Source organism: Copadichromis virginalis, linkage group LG2 (genome assembly GCF_057382275.1).
Source record: "Copadichromis virginalis isolate Kocher_CV1m ecotype Utaka linkage group LG2, C_Virginalis_male_GT1.1, whole genome shotgun sequence".
In the NCBI taxonomy this organism is placed as follows: domain Eukaryota; kingdom Metazoa; phylum Chordata; class Actinopteri; order Cichliformes; family Cichlidae; genus Copadichromis; species Copadichromis virginalis.
This window is the reverse complement of record NC_140619.1, coordinates 13936506-13959092: the sequence shown is the minus strand read 5'-3', so window position 1 is coordinate 13959092 and position 22587 is coordinate 13936506. Positions and strand designations below refer to the sequence as shown.

The 22587-nt window shown below is 41.9% G+C and overlaps 1 protein-coding gene and 1 long non-coding RNA gene across 5 annotated transcripts in view; one reads left to right on the top strand and one right to left on the bottom strand.

Annotated features, from left to right (window-relative positions):
- glra1 (glycine receptor, alpha 1) overlaps nucleotides 1-22587 on the bottom strand; it is a 126337-nt gene that overhangs the window by 81281 nt on the left and 22469 nt on the right. For 2 of the 4 annotated variants that reach the window (XM_085471687.1, XM_085471695.1), the window contains exons 2-4: nucleotides 20338-20462; nucleotides 20048-20059; nucleotides 10380-10418 (exon numbers count right to left, since the gene is read on the bottom strand). In XM_085471687.1, coding sequence (XP_085327813.1) covers nucleotides 10380-10418; nucleotides 20048-20059; nucleotides 20338-20462 — 176 coding nt within the window. The remainder of the gene's footprint in view (nucleotides 1-10379; nucleotides 10419-20047; nucleotides 20060-20337; nucleotides 20463-22587) is intronic. The other 2 variants (XM_085471672.1, XM_085471680.1) reach the window with 1 other exon arrangement.
- LOC146717085 (uncharacterized) lies at nucleotides 887-2467 on the top strand. The gene is made up of 3 exons (XR_014922728.1): nucleotides 887-1202; nucleotides 1404-1491; nucleotides 2202-2467. It is a non-coding gene; the product is annotated as an uncharacterized LOC146717085 (long non-coding RNA).

Here is a 22587-nt window from a genome sequence, read left to right as displayed (position 1 = left end):
CTTATTGTTTCGGAGAAAAACACGAACTCGGTGTACAGTCAAGTCTTAATAGCTTACTTACAACTGGGCTCGTCAGGCACTCTTTTTGGCTGCAGTGGTTATTATTATATTTACATACTTCCAGCTCCCGTTTCTGCTCGATGACAACTCGTACTTTTCCACTCTCCCTTTTCTCCCTCCTGGCGCTCACAGACACATAACGGGTATGGCAGTGCATTCTCCCTGCAGCACGGACTACACTGCCCATGAGGCTACATTCTTTAGAGCTATGCCTGTAGCATTCTGCCTATTGCCTTCATATTAAATCATTTTTGTGAATAATTTTTAAAAATATTTCTTCACGTCATTACGCAAGTAGAGGTGACATGGGCCGCGAGATTGAGACACAGGCATTAGAGCTTTTTAATGCGTGTTTTGTTTGGGGCGTGGAAACCAAATTTAGAGAGGGCGTAACCGAACATATGAAACAGGAAAATACCGCCGTGTAATCCCTTTATTTCAGCAAAGTAACTGTATTCTAAATACCACCTTTTTAAACGGTAACTGTAACGGAATACAGTTAGTCATATTTTGTATTTTAAATACGTAACGGCGGTAGATGTATTCCGTTACTCCCCAACACTGTGATTTCATGGCATTCCTAATATGGCTAAATATATATATATATATGTACCCAGGCAGTATTTTCCCTCAAATCAGCAGACTTTGGAGGGTTATCCCGACTTTCTGTAAGTAAAATAGGTAACTTTCAGCTCCCTACTTCTGCTTCTTTAACCATTTTTCCCTCCATTACATCCAGACATGACAATGAGGAGGAGACAAACATCAAGGCTGCGAACCGCCGTGGGGAAGGGACAAAAAACGCTGGAAGGCTTTCAGACCAGGGGCGGAGCGTGGGGGTGGCTTACTGGGCTTAAGCCCGGGTTGTTTTGTCAGAAGCCCGGGGTCTTTTGGAGTGTAATTTTTTCATAGTTAGATGCCTGGCTGACAACTGTATAAAACAAAAAGTACACACAATATTCGAAGCACATAGTGCACACTGTGGGAATTTACGACTGTGCGTGAATCCCCCCTGATATTGGTATGATCCGAGCTCAGTCACTAAGCGACTGAGAGAGGGGGTGGGGCAGCTGCTGCCAGCAGTGAGTGCGCTGTTGGAGAAACGGAGCCAGCCATACTAAGGAGAGCTTAAGTTTGACCAGGTACCAAAGCAAATCATTCCTACTGTACAAATAATGTAAATATGACGGTGCATCATGAAAGATTGATATCAAACTGATCACTTGACCAATATTACGTTACTCGCTCTTCAAGTGAATCAACAAATGGCGAAATGAAAAGCCGAACAAATGCTATTTTTTTAAGAGAGTCTTAGCTTACGTGTGTTTATTTCATATTTTCAGTTCTTACCCTCCCCGACTAAATCGGTTTCAGTTATGTACTGAAATATAAGAATGGACATTAGAGGGTTCTTTCAAAGAAAAAACTCAGGTAAATGTTATTTTATATATTATGCTTTGTATGTTGTTCAGTATATTTCTATGCAAAACAAGAGGGGTTTCAGTACACAGCAGGATATTCACATTTGTAACCAGATATTTACATACACTTTAGGGAGAAAACATAAAATATTTTTACTGTACAACATCAATTTAGAGTAAACTTTTGTTTTAGATAAATATTGAAATATATTTTGAATTAGTTAAATGTCAGAATAAAGAGAGAGAGAGATCTATTTTTATCACTTTCATCAAATTTAGGAGTACATATACACTAAGTTTATTGTTAATTAATAAGAAACTCCAGACGATTCCATTCTGAGCTGAAGAAGCTTCTGATAGGTTAGTAGAGTCCATGTGAGTAAAGTGGTGGCACAGCTGTGGATGCATATAAGGCAAAACACAGAGCCTGTTTCTTTGAAATGGGAAAACCAAGCGATATCAACCAAAACACCAGAAAAAGAACTGTGGACCTCCATAAGTGTGGCTCAATTTTGAATACAATTTGGTGCCATTTACAATTAAGAAATACAGATAGTTTCTCTCTTTACTCTTAAAGTTAACAAATGTGTTTTTTATATTTATCAATCAAAAAAAATAAACATTTAGTCTGATTTGATGTTGCAATTAAAAAAGTGTTTGTGTTTTGATCTGAAGAGTTTGTAAATATCTGGTTTCACCTGTATATTTGATGATTGTCAGCACACAGAGGGAGAGAGAGGAACAGAGAGGGAGATGGAGAATGAGGACAGAACAGAGATGGAACAAGAGCAGGTGAGACACACATGTTAGTCAAATGGTCGTTTGCCAAAAGTACCACCGTATCATAGGTACTCATGTATCTCGTACCTAGTGTTTCTTTTTAGGTTTGTTATTTTTCAAATTCTATATTTATTAAGTTTTGCAGGCTTGTTTGCACAACAAGGCTAAATAATTATATAAACTTTTCTCAATCTAAATAGTGGACTTTGGTAGAATTAAACAAGTGTAGTGCAGGTCTATGATGATTTTTAGTGCTACTATCATCTAGTTCTGATTGTGGTTCTGTCTTGGTTAAATCCCAAGTACTCCTGATTTTGAACTCTTGTAGTCCTGTTTTAATTCTGGATCAGTTCTGGGTCTGGTTGAATTGGGGTTTAGTCCTCATGTCTTGATACAGCCCTGACCTTGTTCTGCCTTGCTGCTTAATTAAAAAACTAGTTTAAGGTGTCCTGCACATGTGATATATATTTTTCCCTATAAGAAGACATTCTTTTTTGAACAAAACTCAAAACAGAGCCTATTAATCTTTCACTCATTTCTAACCCCCCCCCCCCCAAAAAAAAAAAAAAAAATCCCACATGCATACTACCCGCTTGGGCTAAGCCCCGGGTGTTTCAAATGTCTGGCTCCGCCTCTGTTTCAGACATAAAGCACCGTCCGTCTTGGCTCTCAACAATAAAATGCTTTTTTCTCTTCATTATGTCTTTATTTGCTTTAAAGCTGTTTCGAACACCAAAGCACCTGTCTGCTCCTCTGTCTGGTTTATTCTGCCTTTACTCCCATGCAGATGCTGTGTGCTCGTACGCCCTGCACAGACAGCTCTCATTATTGTCCTACATACAAGCCGGAGCCCTGGCTCTTTTATAGAGCGTAGTTTCCTTTAGGTGAGCGAGTAAATAGATCAGCAACAGGGAAAAAAAAACACTTCCTGTCACATTTTAATTGCAGTGGTGAGATGAGGAATGGCGTTTTCTACTGACGTCATATTCAGTCATCCATCATTGCCTCTTCCATGGAGTGAACTTTAGGGAAAACTTCATTTTCCTCCCCAGTGAGGGCGGAGAAATGCCATTATAATGTGTTTTACTCTTCCTCCACCTCCATTTTCTCCTTCTGCCCCTCGTCTTTTTTTCACAATTCCATTTCTTCTTTTCTCCGGATACTTTCTCCTGTCTCTTGTCACTTTGCTTCTTCCTCTCATTCATATTCTCTCTTTCAGCCACGGGGCGTTCAAGTTTCATTACGAGATAAAATGTATTCAAAGTGGGAGGCAGGCGGAGGGGAGAGGATGGAGAGATGGATGGATGCATAGCAGCCTGGTCAGAAAACACCTGAGGCTCTGTGTGTGCGTGTGTGTATGTGTGTGTGCATGTGTGTGTGAAGTAGTGAGATAACAACTGTGTTTGTCTATGCATATTTACTAAAAATTGGCATTTGTGCCTGTGAGCATTTCCCGTTTCTCTGTGTGACAAGATGTGTGTGTGTGTGTCCTGTATGTTTACAGTGAGAATGTGTGTGAATGTGTTTGTTTGCCAGCAGCATGTGTTTGCATGTGAACACTCCCCTCTGCAATATTCCAGCTGTTTATGCATACTATCTGAACACACACACACACACACACACACACACACACACACACACACACACACACACACACACACACACACACACACACAAAGTCATTTCAGTTTCAGCACAAAATAAAAACAAGCTTTTTGAAGATTAGAGGACATTTAGCGTCATGATTCTTCTGTAACATGTACTCATGAAAACCATCAGTAGTTTGAATGTTTCCAGCACCTGGAGACAACCTTACTGCTGCTGGCATTAAAAAAGCTGCTGTTGGAAATGAGTAAAGTGGCACGGCATCAGTTTTGTGACTGAACAGGTGACCTGATTGCAAATATTATGCATTTGTAATCAGGCCACCTGATTACAAATGCATAATATGATGAATGTGTGTTTTATAACACACGCCCATAAAAAGGAAAATATATATAGATATCATTCTATATTTATCCAGTCATTTATTAGACTGGATAAACTAAGGTTTATCCAGTCTAATAATTGAGAAATTGTGAAATTGCACAAAACGTTTGTGCAGGACAACGCGTGTGTGTTATTGCTGCTGGAAGCACTTATTTATTCGGAATAACGGGGGAGATGTTCTCAGGACAGGTGCGTAGTCGGTGCAGGTGGATGCTCAGACCCTGCAGTGACCCTTCAGTCAGTCACCCTGATGTTTTTGGCTGTTGTGCTTAATTTGCGCCAATTCATGAATCTGGTTTTCAGTCAGGTGTCACATTTTGATCTTCTTGACACCTCTGTGTCATTTTCATGTTTGAGGAGCTTCTTGTGGGATGAGGTCATAAGAAAAAAGGACCGGATGCTGTGGTCAGAGACGAGTCGACGGCTTTCATTTCTTCAAAGCTGCTGTGTGTGGACGTTTCACTTGTTCTTTTTATTTTTTGTGTGGTTGTGTTAAATCTGTGATCTAAATAATTACACTTAACGAGTTCAAATCTGATATTGAACAAGCACATTAAAGTTTTTTCTGTCTGCTAGAAATTGACCAGCTAGCGGCGTCAGAGTCTCAGAGGTGGGATATATTTTGGGGATGATAGCTGGTAGAGGCTGGAAGAACTTCTTGACCATTGCTGTGTTTCACTGTAAATGATTAAATAAGCACAGTGGCCTCAGGGAAATATATTGTGCTAACCCCTCCATCCTCCTCACTTGAACATAATCTCTGCTATTTTGGGTCATTTGTTGAAATGCAGCATAAAATACCAATATGTGATTTTAATAAAGTGACTGCACAAAGGGCAGACACTGACGCAGTTTGGGATGAAATCAGTAAGACTCATACTTGACCTCAATGCTATGTAAAGGAGAAATTAATGAAACATTATTGAATCTTATTGGGTTTAAATTAATCTGTTTTCATGGGTAAAGTTTGCTGAAATACTTTTTTCTTCATTATGAGTGAATGTAGGTGCTTCCTGAGTAATGACGTCACGTTTTGAAATGCCAGTTGTTGTAAATTATGTAGGAGGCTGGCCTTTCCAAAGATGAAAAGCAGCCACTGAGTTTGATAGTTTGCGTTTGCTGGAAGAGCACCGGATGCTTCATCTTCAGTAGCCGCTATTGTTCAGAGCCTGACCATGATTTCAGTCACACTCCTGGAGTCTGTCCTCTGAACATTTGAGTCACCGGTGACGTCCTGCAGTCAGCACAGGGGGGAGCACCAGTGTGTTGGAAAGTAGAGTTTGTAGAGCAATAAGAACTATGTACACAGAAATATGCCGATGCTTTTGTAATCACTGCAGAAAGCCTTCTTTTTTTTTGATCAAACACCCAGAAATCATTAGAGGATATATTATAAAACCAAAACGATGTCCTGTTAGCCTGTCATCCTCGTTCACTGGATTTCTCTGCAACATCCGCGCTGCATTGATTTAACGACCTCATTCAAATGAAAGAGGCTGCTGCACACTTTGACACACAGCTGAAGACGACCTCAAAGACGCCTGAAGAAGAAAGTTCATGCAGGAGCCGTCTTAAAAGGAGGAGGAGAAACACCTCCACACCTAACAGCGCTCTGATTTCAGGGGGACCCACTCCAAATGTGACATTAATTGCTTTACCAAAAAATGTATCACCTTGTCTAATTATAGGCAGACAGTGAATTAAGTCTGCAATAAATGAGTCGCTGGACCTTTCAGGGCCTTCTTTGCCAGCTTTTGACTGACAGGAGAACATGACAGGCTGGCAGCCAGCTGCCCGCAGGGAGACAGAAATCAATAGCAGGTCTGCAATGGCGACGGAGACGAGGTGACTCGGGCTTTATATCAATGGATTAGTGAGAGGTAGCAATGGAAATGTGAAAGAGATTAAAAAAGGGAGGAAAATAAAAATGTGAGCAGCGATGTGTGTGTTTTAGTTCCTGTGTGTGTTCTGTGTGTGATCTTTCCTGTTTGCTGCCCTCATGCAGATGGAGTGTTTGCAGAGTGTGTGTGTGTGTGTGTGTGTGCGTGCGTGCGTGTAAGACAGAGATGGTCATCTCCTCAATAAATTGGCGTGTGATTTAATGGCGTGTCGTGATGTGCTGCCGTTAGCTCGACACTTTTAATCATCTTGAGGGAAATGTAGATAGTCATTTGAGATTAGTGGACACACACAAGCGCACGCGCGCGCACACAAACACACACACACTCTGTTAAAACAGGTCGATTCAGTTTTATTAAAAAACACTTTTCCATCGCTGTGAACACGGCTTCACCTTTAAAACGTTTTTTCTTCATATTCAGAACGTTTTACTAAGATTGTGGTTTTTTTTATTTCTGTGTGGATTAAAGACAGAGGCCGTTGTGTTAACATTAAAATCAAAGAAATGTTTTGACTCTTTTTTATTGTTTTAACTGCAGTAAAAAAAACCAAAAAAGCATATTTTCACTACTTAATGTTAATACTTGGATAGAAAATTATGAAATATATGTGAAAATATATACAAAGAGTTAGGGTTAATTTTACGTGATTTATGTGTGTAATTAACTATAATATGAGCTCTCACATGAGTGCCTGTGACAGAGAAAATGCTTTAGTCCTTCATGTTCATCATCTGAGGCTTTCTTCTCTGGTGCTTTTGTTGTGAAATACTTTGATACTTTTATTTGGGCAGCGTGAATAAGTTACTCTAAATTCCTGCAAAGTCTGAAATTACTTTCATTCAAATGACCCCAGAACACCAAACACAGGAGCTGGTAATATATTAAATAGAGATTAAACGAGCTGCTTTGGCCACAGAAGGAGACGCCAAAGTTCTTCTTTGTTTCCTCACATGGGGATAATAAATCATACAACACTTCAATAGTCTGCTTTATAAGACTTTCAGTGCTTCACACAAATATACATGTCTGTATGTTGTTCTTCGGAAAGTTAACATGGATTTAAAGCATTAAAAGAATTTCTGACTCGTAAAGAAAACTTTTGTAACCGTGAAACGAATCTTTAGTCATTTTGATCAAAGCACTCGTGATTCGTGTGGTTTTGGAAAGCCCTGCAGTTAAAATGTTCTTTGTAAACCACAGTGCAGTGATGCCATACTATTTAAAATAGGCCACATGAATGGGAACGACTGTGTGTAGGGGGATATTCAGCTTTACGTTCAGTAAAACGATGTGCTGTGCTCCAGCCTGCAGTAATCATTCTGCAGCGTTGGCTTTCTGCAGCACTGTGCAATCACATTAGAAAGGTGTTCTTCATAAGACAGGCCACTCGGATAAGCATAAATCTACATAGCAGCAATTTTTTGCCCTCAATAAAAAAGTTAAATAACCGCAATATGCTCCGACCTGCAGTCGTCACATTAAAGTGTCACCTCTCTGAAGCACTGTGCAATCATATTACGAGCCGTCCTCGCATGGACGTAAATCTGCGGAGACGGACTGAATCTGTGGGAGGACGGAGAGCCCAGAACCTGGCCTAACAGTAATCTGCATAAAGTATCTGCAAGGAGGTGGCTCCTGTGAAATATGTGCTCAACATCCCACAACAGAAGGAGCAGAGCAGAGCCTCCAATCTGATGGTGGCCATGGAGAGGCACGAGCCCCGACCTGCTGACTGGATTCTGCTGAACACGCTGGAAGTAAAACCTCACCACCCGCCATCTTCCTCCTCTTTCTCCATCCTATCTGGTCTCTAGTCTTCCCCTCCGCCTCCATCTCCTCCGTGTGCTCGGCTTTGTTAGACTCCTTCTTTCCTCTGCCGTCATCACCTTGTACACAGACTTCCTTCTTTGCTGTCTCTTCTATAGCATTCTTGTCTCTTCCTCTAATCATCCTTTCCTTCCCTCCTCTTTGCTCTCCTTTCATTTAGTCTGTCCACTCCTACTATCATATTATTTTACTACTTATTATTTTGTGTCTCTTTCTAAATAATTTAATTTTTTCTCTGACATATTCTTCCAATCCTATCCCTTTCTTCTTCTAATATTCCCCTCTCGCTTTGACATTAATCATTTTTCTTCTAAAACTGACATTTCCACCAATTCTGTCTGCAGCCAAAAATATCACCGCTACATACGCCTTTGTAGCAAAAATGCACGACATGTCTTCACAGCACTGCTGTAGGTCTGCTACATGACCGTGCTTTATGTTGATTAGCGATTAAAATGAAGGATAACCTACAGGTGGAGGAGGGTCTGTGGGTCCAAAAAGGGGGAAATCCCATCATCTAGAGACTGAAGTGGGCAAGCAGCTCATGGCTGACTCACAAAAATTACAAATGAAGCATCTGCAGCATGAATAAGACATTAATATATGACTGCAGCTCGGACCCACGTTAACGTCCAACCTACATTCTTTGATTTCCTGTCCAGCACGTCTGTGAACTGGAATTTTTCTCCTGCTATTTGAACAATAAAAAGAGAAATGATTTCTTATCAGCTCTGCACTTTTATATATTCATTTTATTTATTTTTAGCACCAAGCCAGAGTGTAAGTTATGCATCTCAGCAGCCCGGAGGCAGACAGGCTGCTGCCTGCTAATATAAACGCTGACGCCTGTGACGCTGACAGTACTGGGAGGAGGTAATTGGGGTCTTTAGTCTGCAAACGGCGTCTCTCTCAATGGCGTTATTCACCCAGAGAAATCAGACGCAAGAGGATCGCATCTACTGTCCACTGCCGAGGTCGTTTTTTGCCGCGCTCATCGTTAGATGGCCGGTTAACTTTTTGGAGGAATAGTACCTCGGCCTTATTTCCTCGGTCTTGTTGCTATAGCGATCAGGAATATCCAACTGAAAATAATGACGTTTCTTTAACCTGCGCTGCACTCTGCAGACTCCGTCTGGCAGCATCGAGAAATAAGATTACCCAGTGCGTAACCTCTGCTGTTTGCTCCATCACCAACTGTAATTGTCTGGAAAGTCCTGCAGCAGTAATTTGTAGGACGGACCCTGTGAGCGGATTGTGTATGGGGCTCTCTATCACCGCTTAGAGTCTGTGCATGCAAATTAGGGCCACGCAGATATTAGTTACAACTGACAGGAGCCACTGTGTTAAAGGGCCTGCTGTGCTACCAGAATTAGCATCTTCAGCTAGGAGGACAAATGAGATGAGAGCGATCCTTTAACGCAGGGCAAACGGGGAGAAAGGTTACAAAGCTGTTGTAGTCCGTGCTCTACTCTAGACTTCATTTTACTTTTTATTTCCTGCACACTAAAGGTACACAATAAAAAATCTGTAAAATGAAGGAACTGTTTTTCTGATAATGAATTTTACAATTTACATAAACCTCTGTAAAAACAACATAATGGCAGAAAATTACCAGGACACAGGCTGCTGTGCAGTACTGCACATTCCTGCATTACATAAGGATGGCGGGTAGAATACAACAGTGCTACACACCACTACATGTGCCATTAAATGAGTCACAAGGATGACAAAAATAAATCATTCTTATAGCTGAGTTTGGAAAAACACTTTAAAAATGTTCTGTGTGAAATTTTAATGCTGGTTTTGTATCTCTGAATGAACCAGAACATCAAGTTCACTGATATGAAAACACAAGGTTGAAAGCTCACATAATATTAAAAACTGGCAGTTTTCCTGTCTCAGACAAAGTCCATTTTTTGAGTGGCTCCATGTCTTTGTCATTTAGTACAAACTGTTCTTATAGTGCTGTGATGAATGCAGTTTACTTAAAGCCAAACACTAGGAGAAGGACAGGTTTGCTGGTGTGATCACCAAAGTGTCTACATTTGTCTGTGTCAGGGAGGAAAAAAAGGTTTTCTATTGCCAGACACAACCGTCTGCAAACAATCATGGCTGACACTAAAGGAAAAACATCTGTCAGGTCAAAAGTGCACGCCTAAAATATTTTAAATATACTGAAATGCAGTTTTCTTAGTTATTTCTAGACATTTTCTGATAAAACCTCCAGCAAAACATCTCCACAGTTTAACCAAAAAGCATTTCCCTCATGTTCCTAATGGTGTCAACATCTGGAAAATGCCTCGTCGTTGCATTAAAGACAAATGATCACAAACGTTGGTGAGGGAAGAGCAGAAGTAGAAAGTAGAAAAAAGGGAAAAAGAAACAGGAAAAGGGAAAGTACCTTTCTTGTGAGTAGCTTCATTTTTGGAGCCTTTGGGGTCTAATAAAAAAAAGATGAGAATTAAACACAGCATATACTAACAACACGTTACCAACTACACGTTGTTTGTCCTCGTTAAGGAAAACAACCGCGTTGTCTATCAAGGAGCGAACAAGACAGCAAGGCTCGATTATCTATGGTGTCGCAACACTCTGCCAACACTCGGCCGGGGTGAGTGTGTGGCAGCGGGGGAGACTTGGGGAGGGGCGGGAGGAGGGGGGCAACATACTGTGAAGGCAATAGCAGGAAGGAGGGATGCATGAGACTGTAGAGAAACAATCTACTGCCATACTGCAGCGGGCAGGACAGGAGAGGCGATGCGCTGAGATGAAGAGGAGGAGAGTTGCAATGCAGTTCTGTCAAGAGGAGCTGAAGTAAAACTAGCAAAATGCACTACAGGAGATGCAAGAGGCCAGAGAGAAAGAGGAGGAAGAGGAGGAGGGCAGGGAGGTGCAAAGACTACATGTCAAACTGGCTTCATTTAGATTTTTCCCTTATCTTGACGGTTTTGACCTCGGTAATTTTGGGCAACAGGTAGACGGTGACTTACACATTTCACAACAACTCGAATGAAACAAAGCAGCCGATTCTCCGTCCCCATCGATATTTCGACTGGCAACAGAAATGGCACTAACCCTAAAGGAATGGATAAATGATCACCAATCTTAGATGTAATTCCAATTCTTCCTATTAATATGAAGTCATTTGGCTGAAATGGAGCCCATCTGGATGACAAAAGGTCCTACTTCAACCCCCCAAGAAAGTAACAGCCTCTCACAAACGGGCCACAATATATCGTAGCTGAGAAAGAGAACTTTTAGTCTGCACAAGGCTGATTGATAGTGGAAAAATGCCAACCCGCTAATGTCAAGGAATCAGAAGTTAAAGCCGAACGATTCATTGCTCCGAGATCTTTCCCCCATTCGCCCTTGGAAAGATAAAGACTTAGCCCGATGTGCCACTGAACGTCAGTGGCTCATCGGATTGGTCTAAAAAAGTTTAAGAAAGGAAACAAAGTAGAGATTTTCTTCATCAGCACATGCTCACAGCTGCCGGCTAAACTGTGATTTAACACCAAGCCGTCTAATTTTCTGCAAATCAAAGACTTCCAAATCAGACATAACGTCAGAGTCGACCTTCAGGTATTAAACGGTTCTCATGCACTCAACAGCAAACACATTTCATTTCAAGCTATTAAAATTTTCTCTTCCAGTTACTCAGAATTATGAACAGAGGCCAACAATGCGTCCTATCGATACACGCCGAGGAGACTGTCTTCCTTTCGTAACTCATGTTTGTTGATCGATGTCCTATTTTGTCTTCGAACTGCACTGAACTGAGAAAACCGGGCACATCCTGCTTTGCTGTACTTGACAACTGCCAATGTGAAGGATGGGAACTACACCCAGTAGAAGTCTGCAAGCGATATTGTAATCTGTCACTGTCAGCCTGAAAAAAAAGGGAAACGGCTTCTAAGATAGATGGAAAGTATTCGTCGTGACCATGAACTGTTGTAGACAGGTGACTTAAACTCTATAATCTGCCCGAATCCACCAAAGGCAATTTTTCCTCCCTCCTCTGTGCACGACAGTCTCTCCGTGTCAGGACTAAGCCTGGGCTTAGCCTCGCGGCCAGGCGGCCCGTCGAACATCACCTGATCCTGGCATTAATACCACAGCAGCTTTGGTTTTTTGGACTTTTGCTTTGCCAGCAGAGGGGATCTCGTAACGCAAGCTAATTACTAGCACTGTGCACAATCAATTCTCCTGGCTTTGCAGCAAAGGTACAGAAATGAAACCAGAGGAAAAGAAAAAAGCTCGCCTCTGCGTTCGAAGCAAAGATGCTTTGCCAGACAAATACAGGGTTTTCCCCGAATGCTTTTCTCTCTACTTATACCCCAGGGTCCCTCCATCAGCCGAATGTTGGACGCATCTGCCACGTAAAGCCCGAGAACAGCAGCCCGTGGCCTGATTGTGTGGGGGAAGTGAACAATTACACGCCAACCTCTCCATCAGGCTATTTAAATGGATTTGGTGGGCTTAAACCTTTTTTCCTCTGGCTAGTAATTAGAGGTGCGACGGCGCAGGAGGACCGAATGGCCCTTTATAAGGCAGTATTCCCCTCCTTATAAACTTATTAGCCACGGACCGGTGGACTGCAGAGGGAGGAAGACAGAGTAATGTACCCATCGACTCCTTTTACACATCTCAGAGTGGCTGTGTGCAGCCTAAAGCTAAAGAAGGTTTTTGCTATCTGAGGATCAAAAGGAAACAATAATAATGTGAGCTATTTAAAGCAAACAGAAGAGGAGAGGAATTCATTCATTTCGACAACATGGCTCATTTGACAGTGCTCTAATTGCCAGCTTGATCATTTCCTGTTCGGCTCACGATAATGAACAGATTTAAACTTTTGACTGCAGAAATTAATCCGACCACTCTCATTCGCCTCTTTCCTCCACCTCTTAGACTCCTCTCGTCCGTTTTGGTGCCCTCACCATCCTATTCAATATTCCTCTCTTTGCTGCCCTTGCCGTTCTGCCTCCTCCTGCTAGACGCTCAACTGTGATCAATATTTTTGTCATAACTCTGGGGAGAGTCACCTCTGTGACGACATTAAAGTTCCTCTCTCCTTGCAATATATCCCTCATCCAAATTTCCTGGCTTGGAAAGGAGAGGGCCGTTACCTTGAATACTAAGAGAGCCACAAGACCTTCCTCTGGGCGAGAATGCCCACTCACCCGAGCAGATTTCAGCGCTTGCATCCTTGTATAGTTGAGAAAAAAAGAGGAGGGTGTAGATATTGTAGTTTGCATCCCAGAGCTGCTTATTCAAGACTGCTGCAAGTGTAATACATAACTGAGGAACACTGGGTCCACTGGGAACTGTGTTAGCATCAGAGTTCCAGCTCTAAGCGAGCACAAATCTGTTCTGTGTGCAGTGCGACACCCTGCATTTCACTTCTGCCACCTGCACTTCTTCCTAATCTCCCATCGTGGGCAAATCCCTCCAACTTGTGTCTTTCACTTTGTCTTTCTCTCCCCCCACTTGCTCTCCCATCCATTCCCCCCCCCACCCCCCACCCGCAGCCATTCCTCCATCCTACGCTCATTACCTTATGCCCATTAATCCCATTAAGTAGCCATTAAACAAGTGCTGATAACACCAAATGAACGTCAAGCTCCGACAGCTAATAACTAAAGTCCCGCCTCGGCACGTTCAACTCCAGCAAGGAGAGAAGGAGGAGGAGGGAGTCGCACAACACAAGAGAAGCAAAGAGTTGTGTAGCTTTGTGCAGCAACAGCTCCTCCAGCTGTGCAAGGACAAAGTGAGGAGGAGAAGGAAAAGAATCTCTCGTCCCCTGTGCATATTTACTCAGGTCCACCGAAGCAAAGTGACGCAGTGATGATTTTTCAGTGAGAGGTCTTTGATATCAGGAGGAGGGAGCTTTGCCAAACAAAATAAAAGGACTGTTTCAAGGAGCAAACACGAGCTATGAAGCAACAACGGGGCCGCTCAAGAGTGCAGAAGATGAAAACCTGCTGAAGCACAGATTTTAAAGCTGGTGACACACTCAGTGTCTTCTCAGGCAAAAAGCCCTGCCTTGCAAACACGGGGGAGTCGGAGGGTGGGGAGTTTGGTTCGCCAGTGGCCTGTTCAGGTCGAGCCTGAAACCAGGAGCTTGGTCCGAGTCATTGGCCTTGCTGCTGCTCGGCTTGAGTGATGAGGAAGGACAAGGTTATGGCGGAGAGGGAGAGGAGAGTCACAGTTGTAGTCGGCACCATTCATCAAGCGTGCACGAAGACACACACTTGGACACAAGAAGAATTACACAAACCCTCCTCTCCCTCATTGGTTCCCTCGCTAACCCCCCATCTCTCCCTCTCATACACACTCCTTTATCTCCACAGCGCTGTGTGGCCATTCATTACCGGAGTAGTGCATCAGAAGGACTCGGTGCTGCTGTCTGAGGAAGTAAAAAAACCTCCTGCATGACCTCACCTGCTACCTGCTCACCTGACCAAATGTTTCAAGAGACAGATGCTAAAATAAAGGAGGGCTAAACAGATAAATAGGGGACAATTTCTTTAATAATGAACTTGTCTTTCAACCACTGATAAGGAAAATGGATATGCAGGAAGAGATGAGGAAAATAAAAGGAAGAGGGAAGAAAAATGAAGATTAAAATATAAGAGAATAAAATAAAAGATCTGATCACTATGCAGAAATAAATAAGACCAAATGATGTGTGATGAGCAAGGAAACTAATAAGGAAGCAAAAATTAAGAACGCAGCTATAAGCAGCAGACAGAAATAACGAAAAGGCAAAGACAGATGTGAGGTTTGGATGAAACACTGTAAAAACTGAGAAAGCAGGAAAAGAGAAATGAACGTAGGATGAAGTCATGGATTATAAACAGCTCGTCCTGAATGTGTCACGAGTGCTTGCTCTCCTCTCTCCAGCAGACGAACTAAACTAAATCATACACTGGACCCCTGCACCGGATCACTGGGATTTCTTCTCGTGCTGCCATAGTCATAGCCTGGGGCAGATCTCATCACTTCCCCATCCTGTCCTCTCCCGCCCTCCATCTACTGTGGCAAAATTAGCAGGGCTGGTGCTAATTGGATGAGCATGTATGATGTGTAGGAGGGAAAAAGAGGAGCACGGGGAGCTCACAAACAAAAAAACAAGAAAGAAACTATTTATGACATGCAGCAGTGGTGAATGAAGAAGAAACACCCAGTGCATCATGGGAATTCCCCAGCAGCCTACGCCTTTTGCAGCATAACTAAGGGAGGATTGAGGGTCACCTGATCCAGCCCTAACTATGTGCATTAGCAAAAAAGAAGGTTTGAAGCCTAATCTTTAAAGTAGAGATAGTGTCTGTCTCCTGAATCCAAACTGGAAGCTGGTTCCTGGGGCCTGAAAACTGAAGGCTCTCCCTCCCGTTCTACTTTTAAATACTCTAGGAACAACAAGTAAGCCTGAAGTGTGAGAGTGAAGTGCACTAATGGGGTGATAGTGTACTAGGAGGGGATATGATGCTTTCAGGACTTTGCACGTGAGAAGGAATTTAAATGTATTTCTGGAAACAACCAAGATCAGCAAGGTCAACGAAGGGAAGATAAATCTCTCTTTTTTAATCCCTGTAAATACTAAGAAATTACAGTAGTCCAGCCTGAAAGTAATAAATGCATGAACTAGTTTTTCAGCGTCACTCTGAGACAGGATGTTTCTCATTTTAGAGATATTGCACAAATGGAAGAAACCAGTCCTACATATTTGTTTAATATGTGCACTGAAGGACATATCCTGGGGTTCCTCACAGTGTTACTGGAGACTAAGGTAACGCCATCCAGAGTACAATACACTCAGTTTGTTGTGAATTTAGATTTACATTTGCTATGTTCCCCATCATAAAATAGATATCAGTTTTACTGTAGACAGAATATCTCAAACAGCACGTGGGAGGCGTTCCATCCAGTAAAATAACGGTGGTACACAACAAGAAACAAAAAGATATTTGAAAAGCAGGTTAATATTAAAAAAAGACACCAAAATGGATTCATATAAATAATACAACAGTGAAGCTAAATCTAGTGTGTTTCCACTCCAAGTGCTTCACACTACAAGGCTCATCCATCCATCCTGCACCACACAAATCCTTCTCACTCTCGCTCTGATGGATGCTTCAGGGCCAGTTTGGGGTTCACTGTGTTGACCGCCTGATGTCACCTGGATGGTCCCGGGGTTTGAACCACTGACCTTTCAAATGGTGGCCACCCCACTCAGTGCCTGAGCCATAGTTGCCCCAGGCACTGACCCGACTTCCTCGGGCAGCTTGTTTCGTAGCTGTGCGGCTCTGCATGTGTTCACTTCTGCTGGTTTTAGTTAAAAAAAACAACAACTTTGTTCTAGTCTAAATTGGAAATTGTGCAAAAGACAAAATGAAACTGTGTGACGCGCCCAGTGTGTTCTCAGGGTAATACACAGTTATCAGGGTGTCTTCACCGTGTTGGAGAATGTGCACAGGTGACGGTGACGTTTCCACTACAGCAGCTGACAAGCATGCTAGTTGAAGGATCCCTTCCTTAAAAAGCTTCTAAGGAAACACGTTCGAGCGATCCGTGTGCTGAATGCCACATCATTACAGACACGTCACTTATTAAAGTGTTCCCACTTAGCATGTTATGGTGATGATTATTTTTATTATAATACCCCCATGCTATTCTAGTTCTTCCTTTTTTTGCTCCCTGCCTGACTCCCCTACTGTGCAAGTACATTTTTTTTGTTGTTGTTTCTTTCCCCCCGAGTTTACGAGGCCGCCGAGCTGTCAAGCTGTTTATTTCATGGGTGTGATTAATGCAGGGGTGTAGTCGGCTGGTAGGGGACGCACACAAACACACACACTTACACACAAAAGACTGCATGAATGAGCAAGTCAGAGAGATCACGCTGTGTTACTCTGTCGACCTGACAACCATGACAGAATCTGGAAGTTCATGTCGGGCTGTCTGCTAACGATGGCCCCTGACACAATTAGCTGAGCACATTATATAAAAGATGGGCTCCTCCTCCTCGTCCATACGTATCTTCATTACAGATCTGCGTTCGTTACAAATTTACCCCAAAACAGAAAGTATCTGACATCTGAGCTCATTTAAATAAATGTGTCTGTGTTACAGGGGACATTGGGACTCTTATTATTCTGTGCGTGTGCGTGTGCGGCACAGCGCCGGAGAGTAATTTCATCTGCATTAAAAAATTTTATTACATCGCATTAGAAGAAGGAAAAAAAGATTAAAGCTATAAATTCAAATAACTGCCACACATGCCTGTTTAAATCCTGATTTGTAAAGGTCAGTGCAGTGCTAGCTTCAGTAAATCGCGCGGGAGTGTTGCTGAGCAGAGCTGAGGAGAAATCAAATTAAAAAAACAGAAATGATCTCCAAAATCGGCTCGCGACAAACACCTGAGCAAACCCTCGGCAGGTCGGCCATTCTGTAGCCAAGGCAGGTTTAATAATGCGCACTTAGTCACAGCGAAAACCCTCCGCTCCTCTCAACCCTGTCCTGCGTGAACCGAGATATCCTGCTCACCATATAATGGGTTGTACCATTATGGGCTCAGCAAAGAAAAAACAGAAGAAGAGAGAAGCTCCATGGCAGCATTCAGAAACAAAGCTGTGATTCACTTGTGCACATTCTGTGTACCTGTGTGCTCAGTGTACAAAATATTAGCAACACCTTTAAATTTCACCTGTTTTTGATTTAGAGACGACGGGCAGATGCAGAGCAGCAGACAAATAGCATCGCATGCTGACCTGACGCAGGCAGCGTTAGGTAATGTACGTCATCCCTCCAGGTTTGATCACCGCCAGAGATCCCAGAAAACATCTGGGTGAGAAGTGAACGGCAGAAATCTTTTCAGGTTATTGAAAAGACGAAGGCGAACCTTCTTTCTACCCCAGCAGGTAACATGCCACTTACTATATTACACACACACACACAAGCAGAGTGCTTAACAAATATATTAGACCACCAACAAATTAGTGGTTTATGCCACGGCTGACCTGAATGGACCAGGCAGGTTCTGTGTGTCGCAGCGTTTTTGTGTTTCTGTCTAGAATGAATTCGGATAAAGTCTCATGTTAAAAAACACATTTTCAAGGTCAGCTTCATGATTTATTGGTGGGAAACTAACAAAAAGTCCAATAACTTAAAATATTCTCATCTTAACATCTAAAGGTTTAAGACGTCACGTCACATTTGACCTCTGACCTCTCCTTCAAGGTCAACAAACTGATGTGAAGGTCAAAGTTATAATAATGATTTATGGAGATATTTAAAACTATGTTTCTTACTCCCATCTTTTCAATGTCGATCTTGTTTGTGTTGGAAACGTTTGTTTTATTAGGTATTTTTTATGTATATTTTTCATCTAACAGGTCATAACCACAATTCCTATACTAGGACGATGCTTTATCTTATTAATATATTTTTATTATAAACCAAAATACACTTGGTGTTTATTACAAAACATTTAAAATATGAATAAATCATGAAATAAATACTACACATGTACTATATTCATATAAATAAAAAAATATACAAATATTTTAGTAGGGTACATTAAAATGTGTTTCAGTGGGTTTATTAAAGTATGTTTAAAAAGAAGAAAGAAAAAAATGAGAGCCGCCTCAGAGGGGAAGCTCTCTGAGAGCTTCCTGTTTTTTAATGTTTCTCGTTAATCCAGCAGAATGCTCTTTAATTAAAAATATAATCATGTAATATCTTATCCATGAATTTTAAAGTTTACAGTTTTATGAAAAAGCAGTGAAGCACATTATTATTTTGCATCGATGAACAGTAAAAATGAGTTTTAGTTATTTTTATTTTACATTTCTAAAATATTTGACAGATGGTCTCATACATTTGTGAAGCTCTGTATACACACACACACACACACACACACACACACACACACACACACACACACACACACACGCTGATCTGATCACAACCATTTTACATGAAACAGATCAGATCAAATTGAGCCAAGTGTAACGGCCATTTAGATATTTATAATTATTAATTAATGGTTTGGCAAATCTTGATAATAACCTGAAAAGGTTCACTTTTCACTAAAACTTGGACAGCGCCTAAAACGTGCGGTGATTGGGTGATGGGTTCCCGTGTGCTTTTGAGGTTCATGTTAAACCTCCTGCAGACCAAACTGCTGCCAGGTAAGACTCAAACTCCTTACACATCCCACTGATCTGCTTCTGATCAGACTTGGAGGGGAACTGAGCGTACCTCTCACTAACATTTGAACCAATCTTCATCCTTTAAGTGACGACAGTAGGACAAGATTTACTGTCTGGACTGCAAGGTGCCAAGGATAGCAATGCTTTGGCAGCCGTATATAAAAAAAACAAGTAAGGCACATGTTGTAACAGGTGATTAAAGGTTAATACTTAAGGAAGACGTGTTGATAAAAGCTGGAATATCACCGGGGTACCAATATTTTGTACACATGACCCAACAAACCTAACGGAAGACATTAGAAATTTCTCACATCCACTTTATAAAATCTCAGTTCTGGCAGTTTTAAACATGCAGCAAGGCTTAAATGTCAGAAAAGCACGAGGGGAAATCAGTTTGTCTGTCTGTTCAGATGCTTAAAGATGCTGTAAATGTATTTTTAACCCATTGCATTAGTCATAGACTTTGGTGGATACGGAGGGCTGCCCCAGTTCTCTCATGTCCAGTCTGTGTTCCTAATGCAAGAAGTTTAAAGCAGAAACCTCTGACATGTGTCTTTATGGGGGCTTCCATTCAGGGAGGTCACTTAAAACTATATCGTCATCATCATCATCATGAAATCATGGTCAGCAGCACACTCATGGGAGAGAGGCACATTACCTTGACCACCAAAACAAGCACTCAGGATACTGTGTGGATACCAAGGAATGTAGCCAACTAGCTTAGTCCTTACTGGGGATTTTGTCATCTTACCATATGATTGTGGGTAAAAGTGCAAGGCTGGACTTGTGTTAGGGGAAAAAAAGGTGGGGGGAGGGAGTTTGGGGTCTGACACCTAAACTGAGCCGTGGGAAGAATTACCTTTGTTCCACACTGCAAAGGGCAAATACAGAGATCGACAAATTGAGAACAGACAAAAACATTGAAGTGATTAAATATACAGCAACAAAGTTTCAGCAACATCGATGTCTAAACATGTTATTTTCCTTTTTTCAGTTAAGCTAATAAATACAAACCTTATCTTTGGTGACATTCTTGGCTAAACAGGCATTTAGAGAAGGTAATAAAATGCAGACACAGCGCAGGTCTTTTCAGGGTACGTTTGGCTACATTCCTGTTTTATCCGACTGAGTCTTGGTGGCAACGCCTACCTTTAAAATTTGGTCGGATTCTGGCATCGTACCCCGAAACCTTGCCCATGAGCTTGTCCAGAAATTCGGACGGTGGCATCGGGGAGGCAGCTTTCCTCGCTGCAGCTTCTTTGGATGCTGCCAAGCTAGAAGAGAGAAAGGTAGACATGGTCAGCAAGAGAGGAATGGTGGATCCCAACAGATTTATGCAGCCTGGCAGTGTTACAAACAAACAATTACGTTTCATGTAAATGATCCAAAAAAGACCTGATTAACCCCAAAGATTACATAAACCCCGCCATTCAAACCTTTTACTGGCAGACATGTCTGTGAAGGTTCTTAGTCATCCAGGTCATCGTAGTCTAAGGAGCTTGGAAAGTAAGGCATCTGGACTTCTTTAAGTTGCTTGAAGACATTTCATCTGAGAAGCTCCTTCAGTTCCAAGAGCAAATGGTGGAGAGTCCCAGATTTTAAGCCCTATGGGAATGTCCCCCCCAAGAGGGTCATGGATTGATCCTCTACCTCTACATGAGCCAAGGTGTGAAAACGGGTGTAGGTCACAATCAACCAAGTTACGGGTGAATCCATAGTGAAGCCTAGTCCCACCCTATCATGTAATTTACAGAGGTCAAATGCCCCAGGGTGTGAGTGGGCATTAAGGCATCTGGGAAGAGATCTCAAAACTGGATTATAAATGGCAGAGAGTCAGTGTCATAAGCCCTCTGTTCAATGATGGTCATTCACAGTGGAGATAAATGGCTTCTTTCACTCCTCTTTCAAACCATCTGTCTTCTCCGTCCAAAATGCTTAAAATCTGGGATTCTCCACCAGTTGCTCTAACAACTGAAGAAGCTTCTCAGATGAAATGTCTTCAAGAAATTTACAGTAGTCCGGACGCTTTTCTTTCCAAGCTCAATAGACTTTAAGTGAACCTCATTTCCTCATTTCAATGACCACATCACCATAAAAGAATTACAGAGCTAAAATCACAGGTTGGTGCACTTTCACCCAAACATGATGTTTCTCAAACACAGATGAAAAGCAGCCATCACGGGTCATGAACACAGGCTGTCATGTGTTACAAGGAAATCTGACGAAAGAACCAGAGCATGGCTGAAGTGTACGAAAAGCCACAGCGTACGTACTCACATGTAAGTCTGAGCTGTTGATGGCCTGAGAGCACATCTTTTACTCTAGTTTAAACAAATTTGGTAACAAAACACGTTCATTTGTGATTCTAATCTATAAAAACAATGTACCCGTGTGAGAAAAAGCTGACAGGCAGATTCTTTGTTGTTGTTGTTCATTTTAACAAAGAGGTAGTTCACACTAATAAATGATTAAATCAAATATCTTAAAAATCACCTTTGGTCCTCTGGAGGTTTTCCCTGCTGGCATAAAGCAGCTCCCGTCCACACCACAGATTCAAATCAAATTAAATTTATCCTCATTTGATTTCATTTCGTTTTATCTATTTTAATTAAAAACTGACTAATTAAAACTTTACAGTCTGTGACTTTAACGCCTGGCTACAAGAAACATGCTTATTCTTTTCATGAAGTTGTTACTCAAATGCTGTGATTCACTTAACCAGCTCCCATTGATTTTGCAGTTCAGTTCTTTACCTTATTAAGCTCATCATGCTCATTAGATGCTCTCTGCATAATGCCAAATCCCCAGCACAGCCTTGAGCCCACAGACATACAACGAGTCCAGAGCAAACAGTCAATAACGCTGAACACACAGACGATGATGGACTGCGCTAAAAACCAAAGCGAACAGCTACGGCACATCAAAGAAAGACAAACAGGCACCAAGCGGCTCTCCTGTTGCCATGAGGATCACTGTGGTGACCCAGCTGAAAATATTGGTCTTGACAGATATAGTAAATGTCAGTGCAGCTTGGGACATAAACGCTCCTGCATTTATTGAAATGAAGATGAGCTGTGTTCGTTACCTACAAATGTGGCAAAAAGTCCAAGTCATTAAACTTCCCACTGCGAGGCCTGAAAATATACTCAGCATTTTACTGCAGGGGAGCATTCCTAACTCAGAGCTTAAAGCTAAACAACAAGGGGCCTATTACGCTTTCTGTTATTTTCTGTCATATTAGTTCTCTCATAATGGTAGTGAGGAAATTTCTAATGATGAGGTCAGCGTCTGTACAAGTTCAGTTCAATTCAATTTTATCTATATAGCATCAAATAAAAAAATAAAAAAAACAGTTGCCTCAGGCACTGGTACAAAAAGCTGCAGGCTGCAGTAAAATCT